Below are 18607 nucleotides of genomic sequence, written 5' to 3' on the forward strand. Positions count from 1 at the left end.
TAAGGAGAATAATGTTTTCACACCTTCTGCGCTATTCGATGTAGTCTGGTAAAGAAAGGGTAACGCTGAGCAGTGGCTAACAGTGAGGGCGTGCTGCTCGGGGGGCACCCTCCTTGGGGGGTGAAGATTTCAGAGATTGACGGCACAGGTTTATGCATCTAATGAGCCCCGCACCCCCAAAGGTAGAACTGTTCGTGTCCCCACTTTGAAGATGAGGGGAATGGCATCCAAAGGTCAGTCAGGGGCTCAGGTATGAGTCAAACCCAGGTCACTTGGCTTCAAAGCCGGCCCTTTTGACTGCTGTTATCCTTGTGGGCTGGACAGCAAGGTGCAGAGGTTACTCAGATCTGAGGGCCTTCCTCCGCCTCTTCAGCAGGCCTGGGGCAGCCAGTGCCACAAAGCATACACATGGTTTTGTTCCACCAGCTCCACCAGCTCTGGAAATCACCTTCTTCCTTAAGCCGTTCACTGCACCAAGCTTTCTTCGGTAACCCTGGGAGTATCCAGAGGTTGCTGCCCCGGTGAGATTGAAAATTATAGCTCTTAAATCTAAGGATTGTCAACTTATCCACAAATAAAGTCGCTCTGGCTAGAACATCAAAACAGAATATAATCCCCCCTCATCAAATAAACCACTACCCCCAAACAAAATATAAGCCCCCCCTCCTGAAACAAGGCAGACAGTCTGTTTTATTTCTTTGTAGTTAAGAGTGAAGAAGACAACAGGCAACAAACAGTAAGTGCATTCTGCTTTAATGTCCCAAATATCGGTGCGAATGGGACCATGCGCAAAACAACACAGAGATCTGTGGACAAGCACGTCTCACTCGGAGGAAAACTGACTAGAGAGAAGGCACCAGAAACCGTACGCTCTCAGATGACATGTAAACATGAGGACATTCACAGTGGAGCGGGAACCTCATCATTTCACGGGCACACCTTACCGACAGGAGATGGCCTTACTGCTGACCCTCAGCCTCCAAACCTTTACATGTTGGTGTAAGCAGTACCTGATGCTAGGAGACCAAGGGGCACACAGCAGCAGTTGAACAGGGCAAGGGAAGGGACAGACGTGAGTGTGAGCTCTCAGGTCTGCCGTCCTTCTCCCCCACACAGTGGTAGTGCCTCACAATTGGCTGTTTATCAAGTGGGAAGTAAAAAAAATCAAGTCCTAAAAAGCCCGGGCGAATACACTGTTTCTGTTCATGCTCTTCAACCAGTGGCGTGGATGGGTCCTGGGTGGAGGGACGTACCACGTCTGGCCATCTTTCTAGGTGATGACAGTGGGGGCAGTGCGTCCTGTCCTCTCCTGGAGCTGGGACACCTTCAGAGCAATGGAGATCAGGGGAGCCAGCATGACCTGAGAGAAACACAAACGGAAGAACCTTTTCCATCACTTTTGTCAACAGATCCCTGGTCCATGACTCCAACCACTTACTCCAGGGCTCCAAGATACCCGAAGCTCTTTTAAGTTAATAAAGCGAACCCAAGCCTGGCTCCAACCCTTCTTATTTCAGTTAGCCAACTCCAGGTCTACCCTGCGAAGCAAGCGACCAAAACATTCTGGGTATTTCCTCTCCACATCCCCCACATTCATCCCATCAAGTCCATGAGACTCTTTTGCTGTAAATCTTTTGCCAGGGTACCCACTTCTCTCCAACTCTCTGCCATGACTCCCCCTAAAACATGGTTCTCTTAGCTGTGTCCTTCTACATTGTCTGAGCTGATGCTCACGTCAGATGCAACCCCCGGATCACAGCAGCTTTCACTGGGGGGCAGGGGTGGACCCCACTGCTGAAATGAATCATTCTTGACATCAGACAAACGAAAACTCCATCTAGTTAGACGGACTGTTTTACAGAGGAATACCAAAGGTGTGCAGTGATAGGACATAAATAGCCCAAACAGGGCATTTTCTTGCCATTACTGTCTTTCATCTCCATCAAATCACGCTAACTGGGAAAGTCGGCACCACCCACTATGGCTACCACATGCCACTGTCCTTGCAGCTTAAACACAGCAGCCTCAGAGTAAAGGCAGACACTCCCCAGGTGGCTGGTGGTGTCTGCAGGCACGGAGAGAGCCCCAAACGTTTCAGTTGATTCTCCACCCTGGGAATTTAAGTTCAGAAGAAATATATTTTTTCATTCCTCCGCCTAGCACAGACCAGGCTTTTAACTTGAAGATAAAGAGAGAGCTAACCATTCCCACCTTCCCCTTTTCTCCTTCTGTATAATCTTAAGAACCTGTGGTGTGGCCCCCAGGGCCCTTGGATCAGGTTTTAGGGAAGTTAAAACCATACACAGATATGGAGATTGCTGAAGCTGGAACCTGGCTGCTGGAAAAAGTGTGACAGAAACAGAGAAGCAGGCTCTTGTAGCTCCGTTTTTGTTTTCCCAGCTCCTTTTCAACAAATGCAACTGCGCACAAAGTATCTAGTCAAATTCAGACATAACAGCAGAGGGTTGGCTGCAAGTACTGATGGAAAACCAGGCTGCCACAGAGGGTCAACCTTCAGCTCTACAAACTGAAAAGGCTCTGGCGCTCTGCTGGGAACAATGCAAACGTGCTCTACATAGACTTTAAAAATATGATAGACTGTGGGGGGTTTTACAATTAAAAATTTAGGGTCAAAAAAATCTGAAAATGGATTGCTCTATTTTACATCTTTCGTGTGTATGTGTATACACACACTTACATGAGCCAGATGCATACCACAGCAGCACACGTGGCGGGTAAGAAGACAGCTTAGGGGAGCCTGTTCTCTCCTTCCACTGGGTGGCTTCTGGGGTTCAAATTCAGTGCCTTTACCGGCTGAGCACCTCACCAGCCTTGAACTGCTTTTGATTTTTAATTTTTAAGGTTTTAAAGATTTCTTTATTTTCTGAATATGGGTGTTTTGCTTTCATGTATGTAGCGGCACCACATATGACTAGTGCCTAGGGAGGGCAGAATAAAGGATCAGAGTCCATGAAAGTGGAGTTATAGATGGCTCTGAGCTATCATGTGAGTGCTTGGAACCAAAACCATGTCCTCTGCAAAAGCAGCAAGCGCTCCTAACAGTGACATCACCTTTCTTAAAAGCTGATCACATGTGCCAGCCCCAGTGAGGAAGCATTTTAAATCCACTCTCTTTCCAAATCCCTACAATGATGTAAAGTTATCACTGCACCATTTTATATACAAGGAAACCAAGACACAAAAACATGGAACACGGGTCTTCAGTGGCAGGAAGAGAATTTAAAATAAGACCTTACTAACTCTACAACCTATATGCTCAAACCCACTACACTAGAATCTCCAAATTGGAGTTTTACAAGCTTTTATCGGGTACTAGAAGAAAAGAGGCTTTGTGCAAAAGTACATATGATACACATTACTTCATTTCTTTTTCACAAAAATTGGTTTATATTTGAGGTATCAAATGTAATTTTTAAAAATCTGGCTCCCTGCAGGATGATGAGGCTTTTGAAGGCTAGGCAAGCACTCTGCCGTCAGGCCAAACTCCAGCTCCCAACAGCAGCGATGCGGTGAAGGGACTACTACTGTCGAACCATCTGCCACAGCCAATCTCGTCACAGCTCTTCTTCTGCCATGGTGGTAGTGAAGACATCAGCAATATGCTTTCTCAGAAAAATGTAGGCACTACATACAGCATGACTAACTACAGGCATCACCATGACTTTGAGTTCTCTCCTGCATCCTGCCTAACTGCAAGTGTCTACCCTTTAACTAACCCTTCTCTGTGTATGAGTTAAATTGTTTCTTTTTAGCTTCTGCAAATAAATAACCCCATATGGCCTCTATTTCTCTGGGACTGTCTTGTTTTGCTCAGTATAATGTTCTCCAAGATCACCGTGTCGCTGCAAATGGCAGGACTCTCTTATTTTTAAGATGGGGTAACTTTGCCCTGTGTGACTTGGTCACACCTTTATCTCTTCATCTGTTGCTAGGAATGAAGCTGGAGTCGCAGTGGAACCATGGGCACAGCAGCATAGCAACTGCCTACGAGGACAGCCGTCCTTCCAGCACAAAGGCTCCAGTTTCTCCGGGCACAAACCCAGGCAAAGATTGTTCATTGCACGGAAGTTCTTGGTAACGTGTTTGTTTTGTGTGTGTGGTGGGGGGTCACACATTTCTGAGAACTGCCATACCAGTGTGCTTCCTAGTCCCCAGCATGACACTCACCTCGGGTCCTCTTGTCAACAGCCAGTCTGCTGACATGGGGTCCTAACATATTCTGGCTGTCCTTTGCATTTCCCTTATGAACAGTGACAGGGTCTCTGTTCCACAAACTTCCCGGCCATTTTTATGCCTTTGGAAAACATCTGCTGAATTCTTAGCAGATGCCATTTAGACGAGCATCTTCCAGGGGACATTGTCTTGAGCCTTTTATGGTACAATATGAGTTGTGAACACTGAGAGAGCAAATGTGCCTTATCCCCTCCACACTCGGTGGGTCTAAAGCTCTGGCTCAGGAGCATCGGCCAAGGTGAGTGCTCTGAGGAACACAGCTGGGGACCTCCTCTGTGCGCCATTTATCCTCTTAGATCCTCGGTTTGGTGACTATTCTGGAAGTCTTACATACTCCACAGGCACCCAACCCAGTAGACTTTTCCAGCAAGACACATAAAATTGCCTGTCCCCGCTTGTCCCTGACCCTGACAAAGCTGGAACCAGCAGATGCTTTATCAGGGCAGGTGAGCCAGCAAGCAAAGCGATGCATGATCAAAGACAGGCCAGACATCATGCAACGACTGATGCAAAGAACCATTCTCGTGTAACTGCCACTGAACAGAGCACACGCCTAGTCAGTGCCTGTTGCCTTTCTGTGTCTCAGTGCCCTTATCAGTACAAGGGGGAAGAACAGTCCATATAGTCTGAGAATTAAACGAATAGGAACTGGGGCAGGTAAGGGTGCTTGCTATATAAGTATCACCAGATGAGTTAAATGTCTGAAACCCACACAAAACAAGCTGTGCATGGCTGTGCGCATAATTCAAACCCCAGTGCTGTGAGGGGGAAGGCAGAGAGAGGAGGGTCACTTGCCAGTTGCCAGCCTAGCTGCAGGCTCAGTGAGAGACCCTGTCTAGGGGAATGAGGGAACAGCAGGGCACTAGATGTCTTCCTCTGGCTGTCAGGAACACATAGGCATACCTCACCACATACACCATCATACACACACACACACACACAAACACAAGAGAGACAGACAGATACACACATACACACATACACACATTAGAGAGAAAGAGAGACAGATACACACACACACAAGACAGACACACAAGAGAGAGACAGAGACAGAGAGGATGAGATTGTTAACGGAATATATTTATGTAGTGGGTGTAATCAACAACAAATGTTCAGACAAAGGTAATTATTACTGTGGTTATTATTGGTCATTTTGTTCTAACACACTAAAAGAGACAAAACAAAAGCTAGTAGAGCCGGTGACCTGATGGGTCATTGAGGATAGGCAGTGATGCCGCAGGTTCGGCAGACCATAATCACTCCCTTGAACCAAAATAACGAGCCAGGGTGCAGGACATAGGCATTACCTGGGGGTCCTGATTGATTTTGGCAGCGTCCTTCTCATAACTATCAATGTACAATCGAATGGTGGCCCCTGCACTCCCGGTGCCACTCAGTCTGAAGATGATACGAGAACCATCTGCAAATATAAGCCGCAAGCCCTGGAAAAAGATAAGCAAAGGGTTTTTCCCGGCGAATGCTGAGAGGGAGACTTCAGACTGGCAGACAGGAGGGGTCCATTTGGAGACCCAACCTTATCCATTGGGGGATTAGATCCTTGATAGATGGCAGCAATCGAGCCCTGTGAGTCTGCCTTCTGTCAGCCTCTCGCTGCGTCCAGACGGAGAGGCTTAACTAATGTAGGAGCAGCATCTCCAGGGTCATCTGGGAGATGCAATCTTGGTGGTTGCTGCTCTCACCCCTGCCCATTTCCCCATGATTCATGGACTGGTCATTTCAGCTTGAAGCTTAATAAATAAGTCAAGCTGCTGGAGGCAGAACTTGGCTCAAAGCTCTGGAGGAAACTGCAGGCAGATGAGAGAAAGGGCTCCGTAGAGCACTGCGAGGGAATCTCAGAAAAGGGCCACGTGCCCTGGATAGGAGAAGCGGGGCTCATCCTAACCCAGCACGATCCAGTGGCCAGTCCTCTGATGACTAATAACCCGAAGTGAGGTCCATGCGCGAGCAGGGCCTTTTTCTGCTTCCCTCCCTCCCAGTACCTTTCTGCCTTACTTAGGGAGAGACTGGGGGCTCCGAGACAGCTCTTTCAGCACAAGGAAGAAAGGCTGTGTCAGATGCTTGCCTAAGGGTCCTTCGCTCTTTGTGTGTCTATTTGTAAGATGCCAAAGACTGACTGAGCAGAAGGAAGGACACGTCTTGCCTGGTGTTTGTCACTTCACAGTTCCAGCTGTGCCACTCCTTGGATTCGTTGTGAGGACAGCAGACAGGTCACACACAGTGTGTCCTCCAGCTAGTCAACGGGGAGGGCACATTTGCTCTACTCAGCATGTTTTGCTTTCTAGAAGTTAACCACGGTTGTCCTCACCCCAGGCTTCAACTTGTAGCTCCTAAAACCTCCTCCCTGTGTTTACTGTGGCCAGTTCCTCTCCTACCCCATCTTCTCACTATGTGTTCTAGTTTCCCAATCCTACAAAATGGTACTGCTGTCTCCTTCCTTGTGGAATAAAGCACAGCTCCAGCTTCCCACAATGTACTGCCCTGCCCCTCCCTCGTGGGCGAGGTGCCTGCAGAGTTGGGACCCTGTGTTCAACTCTTAAGGCTTCATTACACCTCCCGTGCAGCTCTGCTGACCTCTGGACTGCTCTCTCCTCTACAGGCCTCCTTCCTGCTAACTGCAAGACCTAAGTTACCATCATCCAGACTGATCCAGGGTCCTCATTCATGGCAAAGGCATGAGGCTATGCCACTTTCTAGAACTGGGCACTGAAGCTGGCTCCAGTGTCCACCCACCATCTGCTCTCTACAGGGGGCTTCCAGTGACTCTACAAACCATCTCCTCCAAAACCTGGCAGATGCTGTGTAAGGAAGCAAGCCAAGGCTCTGCATCCCTCCAGAAAAGCAAGCAGGGAGGTTACGGTAGCACCTTCATCCCCTTCAGTTCTCTGCTTCCGAATTCCCAGGCATGACTTCATTCCTTGACAACAGGCACCAGATGTAAAAGCAAGCAGATCATGGGTGCTGAATGACTGAGAAGGAGCAAGAAGGGCGACCAACCTGGAGCCTTAGGCTCCCATCATGAGAAACCCCAGCAGCCATCTGTCACCACCCAGGGTAGGCAAGATCCTCAGCTTTGCTGTCCTACTATGTATTGCCTTGTCAGATGGCCACAGATAACAACAGAGGGAATTCCTAACCAGGAAGCCTTCCCTAGAGGGGCATATTCTTATCGTGAATCTAGAGCATACAAGAGGAGTGCATACAATGTCACTCATGACATCACACTGCTACCATGTCGGAAGGGAGAGAAACTGATATCTAGGACCACAGTAAGGTTTTTCTACAGCTTTAAGACTTTCCCAAACATTCTACATGGCATCTTGTGTATAATTTTAGGGCTTACAAAAATACCTCGATATACAGACTCAGAGTTCTAGCATGGAGGTACAGGGGGCTGTAAAGAACTGTGGTCAAAAAACAAAATCTTTTTCTCCCTATGAGAATGTAGGAGAGTCACATGTAACTGGGCAGAAAGTCAACTGAGATCAAAAGGCCCCAAAAACAGGTCTGCCAAGGAAACCTAGGGGCCTTTCTCATTTTTCTCTTGAGGCTTCCGAGATGATGCTCTGGTCTCTCTCAGGTACTCACAGTCTGTTCCTACCTGATTTTTTGAAACGCTTCCATCTACTGGATCACTGTACTCAAAATTATCGGCTTTCTCCACAGTGTAGACTTTATCGTTTGCCGAGAACTGCTTCCCCACAAAGGAGCGGTCCAGCATCAGGGCCTCCAGGTCCTTCATCATTTTGCTGGCACCCTCAGCTTCCACCTCCTCGTAGTCATACCTGGAAAAAGTGAAGTAGCTGAGACCCCTGGGCTGACGTCAGGGCATCCCAGGCAAGCAGACCACTGCCATCCTTTGTGTGCCCATCCCCCACCCCCACAAACAAGCCATCGAACTTCAGGAGCTGGCCAAAACTGTGAACTTGTCAGTCAGCAGGGAGAGTGGGTGCTGAGGATGAAAGGGCAGGGCTGCCTGAATAACCAGAGAACTCCTGGTTTGGCTTCTCTACAGAAAGAGGCTCTAAAGTACTCCTCTACGGGCTTTGAGGAGACGCCATTACTGCCACATCCCTACATCCTGAGGAGGGAACGTGACCAGCTCTATGACCTCCAGAGAACTCTATGTCAACCAGCACATGACTCAGACCCTTCTGCTCCAAATGCCTATCGCTCTTATGAGGTGAAGGCTGGGCCTGCCCTTGGTTTGGGGCCTGTGCGAAGCTGTAAGACCGTGGCTAAGCAGAGTTCCAGTACCCACAGGAATTTCCTAGAGCAAGGCCAGAATATCAGAGACCAGATAAGTAGGCGCTAACTAGTTATGCTTCAAACACCAGTCTCCTTAAGCGGGGAGTGTAGTCTGCTTTAAATTCAGCCTGGCAGAGGGATGCCTTCAGTGGATGATAAGGGGTCAAGAAAAGAAAACAGCTGTGTCACAACAAAATTCTGTGGTTATTATTTTTCTTTCAAGACTTGCTCTCAACATCTTTCTTGTGAAGTTAAAGACCTTGGCAGGCTTTCTTAACGTGATGGCACAATTCCTCTTGAAACAGTTAGAGGCTCAAGATGGCAGAATCCATTTGTTTGCTACAGCAAACAAAGTACAAGATGTTCAAGATAACACATCTGAGACAAGAGGAATACTGGAGAATTATCACTAACTTATCTGGCTCCGGGAGTCTATGTAGCTGAGACAAAATAGTCCCCTCCATCCTGAAGCTGGCGCTTCCCCCAGTTAAAACGATAAAGAGCAAGAAATCACAGCCAGGTTTCTGTGCTTTGTGCCTGTGGTCTTTGGATGTTTCGGAGAGAAGATGTTTAAATCCCAAACACAGAGGGCTAGAATGGAAAGAATTCTGGCTTTGTAACCAGACAGAGCAAGCTACGCCTCCAACTTCTGCTAGCAGCTACCTTTACAGAAGGGCCAGCTGTCCTGCCTCTCAGAATCCGGGTTGCCTGATTAAATAATTGTCTTAAGGCTCATGTTGGACACTGGTGTGGAAGTTGACTAGCACTGCTGTTCAGTGAGTGGAGGGGAGAGTGGGCTCAGAACAGGTCCTAAGTGCAGGTTCTGCAGACTGCATTTGTAGTCTTTGATTGGTGTGGTATCTGATAAGTAGTGAAACTGTGTGGAACATTTCCAGTATGGAGGTGTGTTTAGGTATCAACAGTGAAGATCTGAACACACTCAGCCTGACTCCACTCTGGTCACTGCTCATCCACATAGCTAGTCAGGCAGTGTTCACACGGTGTCTGCATGACTCAGGTGACACACAGAACATAAAAACAAACATGGTGGTGTTTTGTGGAACTCTGGGCCTAGAGAGTCCATGGCTGCTACTGTGAATTACCAGGTATTCTCGCTCCTAGAGGACAGTCCTGATTGGTTCCCAGGACTTCATGATGAACACATGGCAGTTTTTATTTATGCTTTCAACAAAATAGTAATTTGATCCGAATCTTCTTGAAAGACTAACAAGTTCAAGTTGCTTAAGACTGAATTCTATTCTGAATTTCTGAAGACCATGGACTACCAGTTCTGGAATATACGCACTTTTTTTTCTTCTAAAACATCTAGTCCAATGCATCCATTTTATAAAAAACAAACAAACAAACACTAAGGGTGGTATGGGGAGCCAGGTATGGTGGTGTACACCTTTAATGCCAACATTTGTAAGACAGAGGCAAGTAGATCTTTGTGAGTTTGGGGCCAGCCAAGGGCAAAATAGTGAGTGAATCCCTGTTTTAAAAAAATAACAATAAAAATAAAACAAGAAATGCAACTGAGGCCCAATGAAATATATCCAAAATTTTCTTACATATAAATGCTTTATCTAATATCCCTTCTCAAAAAATATTGAGATTCAGGGAAACAATTTTTCAATTTTTACACTTATTAAGGGATAGTCAAATTAGAAATAACAAAGAACACTACTGGTAAGAATGTACTTTGGGGTGCTAAAAGTAGAGCCCATAGCCTTCCACACGCTGACCGCACAGACACTTCCCTCCAGCCTCACTCCTCACATCTGAACGCTTCTTAAAAATAAAAGCATACATGGTAAAGAAGAATTGGTCAGTGTTCTGAAATATTGTTTTCCTACAGATTTACCAGTACCTGGGAGAAAGAAAAATAGAGAGTAAATATTGGCTGGACCAATGGGTGAGATGCTGACCAGTATCACTGGGTCCTATTTAGCGAGTCAGAGAGTTGATCTGAACTGAGCACTAATTGTTTCCAGAATTGAGGGAGACACATTTCCAGGCTTTCTGAGCTCCAGAGTTTACACTACATCTTCACTTAATCCTCTCAATAGCCAAACCAATATTCTTCTTCCTACAGATGAGAAAACTAATGACCTCCTAATTCAGAAAAGAAATAAAATTCATCAACTCCTATGACTCTAAACCCAGTGCTATTATTTTGCCTATTCGACAGGTACATTTAAATGCTTATTCTTTTGATTAAGCTAGCTATTTTTTAAAATCCTTGTTCTTTATGGTTGGCTTAAAAACTGACTTCATCTTCATCCTGACCAGATCATATTCAAAATCGCCAGCTAAAGAAGCTGGGTGAACTCGGGTGTCTGTAACATTACAGACAAGATAGACACTGTCCCTGAGAATTGTCTCTGTCCACTTCCCCACGATCCCTCGAACCCAATCCAGACTGTGTCTGACCTGGTAAAGAAGTTCCGACCAAACTTCTGCCAGTGATCTTTGAGGATGTCCTCCACACTTTGCTTGCGGGTGGCCAGAATGGAGAGCCAGGCCAGGACAGCCCACAGTCCATCTTTCTCGCGAATGTGGTCGGAACCTGCAAGGCAATGAAAAAGCTGGTTTTTCACGAGGCCTTGAGAACAAGCCCAGTGGTATATAGGTACCAAAGCAGTCAAGGGGCTCCTGAGGACTCCAGGACGTGAAAGGATTCACGTGTTCAATAAAGTGGTACAATACTGACAAACAGTGGAAGAAACTTAGGAATCAGAGGGAGATGCCAAGAAGCATCTGCGGGATGCTTTGGTAGAGCCTGGTGTATCAATTGTAAAGTATTAGTGTGGGAGGAAAAGTCCCATATCAATCTTAAATAAATAACAGGAAAATATGGCTATTGTAAATTTTCAGTAAAGAAAACAGCCTGCAGCACCGTGGAAAAAACAAAACACCCAGATAGCGATGTAAATACAGGTGAGACTCGAGCTAATAAAGCCTCACTTTGAGCCTGTGGTAAAACAACGGACGACCTTTAATGGTGTTAGCATAACTGGCTCATTACTATAAAGAAACTTCAGGGCTTTTTTCCCCCCTTAAAAAGAAAACAGTTCAAATCTAGAAGTTTAAAACTCTGCTAGGCATGATGGTGTACACATGTCATCGAACACTGGAGAGGTGGAAGCAAGAAGATCAGAAGTTCAAAGCCAGCCTGAGCTATATGGGGCCTTGTCTCAAAAAAATGGGAAAAGGTGGGGGAAGACTGAAAGCCTTTAAATACTAGAAAATATTTAAATGTCTTTTTACTCTTGAGAGTAATAAATACAGGTAAATATATTGTTCAAAAAGAGAACTGACATATTTATTTACTTGAAAAATGCCTATTTCTATACAGCACTATAAAATAAATAAAATTAAAAGTCATTGATATACTTTAAAGACTACCTATTTACAATTGTAAAACAGGTATTAACAACACTCAGTATAGAAAAAAATATTATTAATAAGAAGAAAGCAAGAACAAAATTTAAAAAGTATACCAAAGATACAATAAGTAATTCATAAAAAGAATAGATTATTTTGTAATTAATCAATATAACAAAAAGGCTGGCATTATTTTTAAGAAGATAAATTAAAACTAAGGTGAGCAACTGGTACTTCTGGACAAAGAGCCAAAGATTTAAGTTAGAACCTTGGGGTTAGGGTTATAAGGGGAATGAGATTCTGTTACACTGCTCTTGTATTACACTGGTACCACCCCTCTGAGAAGCAGGGAGGCACAAAGTATCAAACTCTTAAGGGAAGCCAATAGTGGGCAAGCCTGTTCTAGGACATCTATCTTTAAACCAGTAATGTCCGGATTAGTGACTGGGCACAACCTGCTTCTTGCTAAAATCTTCACCAAAATTAAGAAATTATCTTCTTTTGCATGGGACAAAATTTTCACTTTTATCATTTTAGCTTTTCTAAAAATCAAAACAAAGTACACACCACAGTAAACCAATTTTCTGTTTCCTGAGAACCCCACGTGGTCTTTAGAATCGTGTTTCCCATACTACCGCACTGTGATTTCTTTACATGTCTTCTTGTCCTCCTTGCCTTTTCACTTGGTCTTGTTTCCCTTGGTGTTTCAGAGTATCTGGAATGACGCTGGCCACTGTGTGGACATGTTGGGAGTGCCTTTCCTTCCTGTCTTCATCCTTTTAGACCAAGCCCAAATGTCCTCTCCTCTTAGAGACTAGTTCCCAACTTCACGGAGCAGTTCTGAGTTCCCCTTTCCTTCTCCTACAACCCAAGCAAGGCCTCTGAGCCCCTCCTATCTGTTCACACTAACCATGTGCTTCTTAGAGACTTGTTATTTTTGTAATTAATTCTGATAACCAGCATAGCATATTTAATTTAGCAAGAAACTAATGGTGGATGTGAGCACGAATGAGCAAGTTAATTAATTCATCCACTCCAGCACTTTCCCTTTTTCATTCAAAAAATAAATAAACATTTTCTTTCCAACATTTTTCTCTTTGATGGCTACTTCTCTTAGACTGTTTTTGTTAGGGTTTCTATTGAAGATAAACACCAGGACGGAAAGCAACGTAGGGGTTTACTTCAGTTCTCAGCTGTGGTGCAGTGTGAAGGGAAGCTAGGGCAAGAATTCAAGGCAGGAACTGGAGCAGAAGTCTTGGAGGAATGTTGCTTACTGGCTTGATCCCAGGGCTTGCTCAATCTGTTTTTGTATACAGCCAAGGGCCATCTGCCCGAGGGTAGCACCACCCATAGTGGGCTCAGCCCTTCTCCATCCATCATTACTAAGGAAAAGTCTCTACAAGCTTGCCTAAAAGCCAGTCTAATGGAGGTGTTTTCTCAATTAAGATTCCCTTTCCCAGATATGACTAGGTTTGTATCAGGTTGACAAAAATCAACTGAGACAAGAAGTGAAGTGACATCTCAAAACCCAGAAGCTGCAAGTCTAGAGACTACAGGCAGTGCATTATAAGGCTCTAGTTAATACATTTTGAAAATACTTACATAACTTCATTACCTACAGACTTTTACTTTTACTGCTATTTCAAGGAATAAGCAGCTCTCGGCCTCTCATGACTTTTACAAATGAGATGTTTTGGAACAGTTCATTCTGAGGATTCTGGCAGTTTCCCCGATACGCTAGAGATTCATGATCACTTGGAATTATTTATCTGTGTACCCCGGACTTCCCTTTTTGTTTTGGTGGGGTTTTCTTAAGTTTTATTTATTTATAGGAGTATGTGTGTGAGCCTGTGGGTGTTTATGTGCACCGTAAGCATGTAGAAGCCTGTGGAGGCTGAACAGGGTATCAGAAACCCTGGAACTGGCCTTACAGGAAGTTGAGAGCCACCCAGCATAGGTGGTGGGAACTGAACCTAAGTCCTCTGCAGAAACAGTTGAGTACCCTTAGCTGCTGAACATCTCTCTAGCCCCATCTGTGTTTTACAGGCAGGGTCTCCTTGTGTGTCGCTGCCGGGAACCTGTAACTCTCCTGCCTCCACCCTCAAGTGCTCTGACAACTGCAGGTGTGTGCCACCACACCTGGGACCTCCTTTTAAATAAAGTAAATTAATAAATTAAAAGCGCACATTAACTTCTTTTTTCCTTTTAGGGGTGCGGCGGTGGGTGCTAGACTGAAAGCATGGATATGTTTCCACTTCTAAAAAGAAACTTGGGGTTTTTCTTCCTTTATGAAAAATGAAAATGAAGCCTAAAAGTCTTAGCAACTCTGACTAGGCTCTCTGGAAATAACCGCGTCGTGCACCCACTACCATACACAAGCATCCGCCTCACACGACAGCAGCGTGCATTCCAGCCTGCTGTGGGCTCTGCGGTCTCTTGTCTGTATTAACCTCGCATGCATGAGAACTCAGGTGATCTGGCTGCCCTCAGGAAGGCTGGATCAAGTCTACTCCTTCAGTGTTCTGATGCACAGCAATGGTTCCCAGCAACTACGAGAAATGGTGTGGCACCTCTGCTGCTAACCTTTCATGGCTGTGGTGCAACAGAAAGTCCTTTTCAATAAGGGACAGAAAAGGCCAACTTGAGCTGCTGTTTCTAGGACATTTGGGTCTAAATCAGCTGCTTTACTTTTTCAAAGCCTCTGCTTTGTCACTTGCAAAAAGGGAGAAATGGCTGCCCTCTCCCACAGCTGCGAGACATCCTGCAGGCCAGCAAGTGGAGCCTTACAAACTGTTCTGTTTCAGAATACAAATGCATGGTGCTCTTTGGAATAAGGAGAAAAACAAAATTTTTAGGAGGAAAGTAATGTTTTCCATTCACCATATTAAGCTTTCAAAACATAATTTCTTTCGTTGTGCATAGTGGGGAAAAGTGAAAAAATATAATCCAATAAGCTTTCTCCTCTAGGTCGTGGAAACCCCCCCCCCAACCCTAACGGTACAAGAATCCAGGCTCACTTAAATGTAAGGCAGAGAAACCACTGTCACCCAAGTGGGGAGAAAGCTAGTGCTGGGCTTCTCTCCGAATGTCTCCATTCTCGCTCCAGTGCAGGGCCCTGGAGCCCGTGGGAATCCTGCCCTTTCAGCATCTTGCAACACCTGTCACTGTGCTTTGGCTTCATCAGCAGCTTGTGGTAAGGACAAACTGGGCTCAGTCAGGGCACGCTCTGGGTCATAGGTAAGACAAATGTCAGCCCCGGCTGCGGGAGCCAAGAGTTAACGGTGTGGGGGTTTGGTTACATTTACTAGTGCTTGGGCATCTTGGGAGCTGGCCCGGCACTGCCTCTGCCCGATGACAGCCTGAGACGGGGTGGGGCAGCTGGAAAACGGCAGCGTGGACTTCTCTGTCATGTCTGTCTGCCTGTCTCTCACTCTTTCTCTTCCCATTCCCCTGAACATGCAGATCTCTCTGTTTGGAAATTTCCATGCATCCCCAGTAGCCTGGCAAAGAGCTCCTGTAAATGCTGTCACCTCACGCTCACCCAGGACAGCACCCTTGACCTCTGTGCTATGGCTACCATCTCCCACAACCATACTCTACTTCTGACAATGAGCTGTGGCCACTGTTGGCTCAGGGCAGTTCTCAAGAAGGGTTGGCCCAAGAATAGCCAGTTCCTAGCTGTGTGGTGCAGGCCTGTCTTGTTTCTCTTTTGGTGTGTCAACTGGAAAGGACTGGCTCCCCAGAAAGCCTTCTCTAGCCCACTCCAGCACTTGAGGGGTTGTTCCCTAGGAACGCCCAGCTCTCCACTTAGCACGTCTCCTGCACAGCTTCACGACCGCTCTAGAACTGGGTTTGCTTTCTACCGAGCGCCTCTGTTGGGAGACAGAGAGTTATTGGACATGAACATCACTTTCTATTCAACAAGTCAGAATCAATGGCAGCATGTCCCAAGTACCAAGGTGTGTCTCCCATCCTTGCAGAAGAGCACAGAGACACGGCGAGGAGGCAGGCGTGCAGGTAACAGTACGCTCGAGTTAAATACAACCAGGGTCTAAGCCTAGTCCCCCTAGGCAGTCTGCCTGCAACATCTCCAGACATGGGATGCTGCTATCTTTCCAGGAAGCGCTGTGTAGCTGAGCTGAGGATGCAGCGTTTGCCTCCCATGCCCAAGGCTCAGTTCCGAGCATGGAAATGGAAGAGAGGACTGGAAGGACGGCTGTTTCTGCACCTTGACCTACAGGCCAACTCTGAGAACCCCACGGGGAGGACTATCTCACAGACGGCAGGCATGCAGTAACTCACCGAACAAAGTGGCACGGCCCACGTACTGTGACGGACATGACTAAGCAGTCATCTTATATTCTTTTATTAAAGACTCAGAATTCTGGAAAATCTAGTGTCCTTTGGGACATTGTTCAATCGTCAAATTCACCTTCCTTCCTTCTTTTTTTTTTTTATCTGTTTGTTTGTTTTTCTGTTTTGGTTTTTTCAGACAAGGTTCCTTGGTGTAGACCTGGCTACACTGAAATTCAAACTCAGCGATCCACTTGTCTCTGTCTCCCAAGTGCTGGGCTCAGAGACATGGGCCACCGCCGTCCTGCTTCCCTCTCTTTCTTAGTTCCCGATTCCATCAGGTCAATTTGCTATCAAGAAGCAGTCGCTCTCCCAAGAGTAGTGAACTGCTTAGAACCTCATAAAAAGCTGCCTCAAGTCTATCAACTCCACTGCCCACCATAAACTCCAGGTTCAGAGGAAAGGGGATCAGGATTTGGTCCTTATTAGCCAGCAGGAACTGCACTCTACTGCAAGGCTTGGTGAATGCTTGGTTTTGACCTTTGTTTTACTAAAGGGTAATCAGACAGTAATAAAGGGTCACAGAGATGAGCCCCTTTACTTTAAAACGCTGGGCAGAGAGAATGTAAGACATAGGACTCCTTGAGTGTCTTGCAGCCTGGCTGTCTAGAAATGAGCACAGGCCTGTAAGATGTCTGGAGAGGAGCAATGGGACAGTAGGGGAAGTCATGGGGGAGGCCAGAGCTCGGGTCCGTGTTTGGACTGGCAGAGATGAGAAGAGAAAGCACAGAGATGGGACTCAGATCACCAGACCCCACTCCATGCCACCCTTTCTCCGGCTACAGTCCACACCCAGGCCCGCATGCCAAGGCTACATGTTTACATTTTTATCACCCATCAACTTAGTCTCACCCTCAAGGTCTCCTTAAGCCTGATACATCATAATTTGTTGCTACAGAAAACTTGGCCCCATGAAAGGGAAAGATTTAATGACATGCCAAAACCTTCTTTTACATAAAAACAAAATAAAACAAAAAAACCTGACTTGTTCTACCATATTTCTCCTTAGAAATGAAAACATTTGCAAGGTTTCCTTGGCCACTAAGGGAAGAAAACTGTGTTTATCGTGTGTTTAATCCATAGAAACTCCAAGACCAAGGCTGCCAAGGAGGTCCTCAAACTTCTGTCTCGGTAGTTGTGCTCCTCTGGCAGCTAAGCCAGCCCTCCTGTCCAAATGTGCCCACTGTTTTTCCAATGTGTATACTTCACCAGGTTGTCGTAAATAAACCCGGTCTTGATTTAGGGTTCGCTGGCTCCCGCTGCTATTCTAAGATCTAGACAGTCTAAACTTTCCCCTGAGGCAGAGGTTGTGGGAGAGAAACTGCTAGCGTGAGCGCGACTTACCAGTCCCGAAGCTCTCCTCCCCACAAAGGGACAGTTTGCTCGCATCCATCAAGTTCCCAAAAAACTTCCAGCCAGTTGGGGTCTCATACAAAGCGATCTTTGTGGCGTTTGCTACCCTTCAAAGGCATGAAATCAAAGTTACATCCCCGCAGGACTGTGGGCAGAGCAGCCATCAGTGTAACCAAGGGTCCCATTTAACTTTTCTTAGAAGTAGACAGAATTCTAGGTATGGTGGAAAATCAGAAAAGGAAACCTGGCACAAGGGGCTCTTCTGTATGGACTCAGAGGAAGGTGGAGAGGAGGGAAGAAAGGATTTGTTCAGATCACACTGTAATACTTAACAGGAGTAAAACAGCAGGGTTGGGCATTTACACCCACGTGTCGGTGTGCAAAACACATGTACAAGTGTCCCTTAAAGAGCCACAGAATGGCGTCTCCACGGGCTTATTGACAGTGATGGGTCAGTATTTCACAGGGAGGTGCAGAGCAAGTCACACAGGCAGATGACCCACAGCCTGTTCTCAACTTCCAGCCAGTGCTTCCTCCTTATCACCAGACGTCCCAGCTGCAGGGTCTCCATTCCCAACAGCCTCACCCACTATGATAAGCAGCCTTGTTCTCCATCAAACCTTTTACTCCTTCCTCTATAGCTTTAGACTAGCGCAAGGCCCTGCAACAGACTCCCCGCACTGAGAAAACCGTGAAGAAGGGAAGAACTTTGGAGTGACTTTTTAGCCTGCTCCCCCACCAAAGCCCTTTCTGTTTGCATAGTTGAAGCTGCCTGACAGTTTTAATGCAGCCTCAGTGAGGTATCTATTCCAAGATGCCTGACCCCTTCTTCCAAGCAAAGCTGGGTGGCTCGCGTCTGGATCCTAACAGGGAAGGAAAGCAAATCTATGATTCTGAGAACCATGAGAGCACTTTTATTTCAGATAAGGTGTTTCAGTTTCGGTTCTATACAGGTTATCAATTTTTCCAAAAATTCTATTCAAAGTACTTCTGA

General features: G+C 46.2%; 1 protein-coding gene across 1 annotated transcript in view; it reads right to left on the reverse strand.

Moving 5' to 3' along the window:
* Positions 1 to 736: 736 nt before the first annotated feature.
* Pgm1 (phosphoglucomutase 1) overlaps positions 737 to 18607 on the reverse strand; it is a 55915-nt gene continuing 38044 nt past the window's right edge. Inside the window, exons 7-11 of the mRNA XM_050136164.1 lie at positions 17605 to 17720; positions 10954 to 11089; positions 7874 to 8057; positions 5562 to 5696; positions 737 to 1360 (exon numbers count right to left, since the gene is read on the reverse strand). Coding sequence (XP_049992121.1) covers positions 1271 to 1360; positions 5562 to 5696; positions 7874 to 8057; positions 10954 to 11089; positions 17605 to 17720 — 661 coding nt within the window. The 3' untranslated portion in view covers positions 737 to 1270. The remainder of the gene's footprint in view (positions 1361 to 5561; positions 5697 to 7873; positions 8058 to 10953; positions 11090 to 17604; positions 17721 to 18607) is intronic.

Source organism: Alexandromys fortis, unplaced genomic scaffold (assembly GCF_014885135.2).
Source record: "Alexandromys fortis isolate MF-2015 unplaced genomic scaffold, M_Fortis_MF-2015_v1.1 scaffold_13, whole genome shotgun sequence".
NCBI lineage: Eukaryota > Metazoa > Chordata > Mammalia > Rodentia > Cricetidae > Alexandromys > Alexandromys fortis.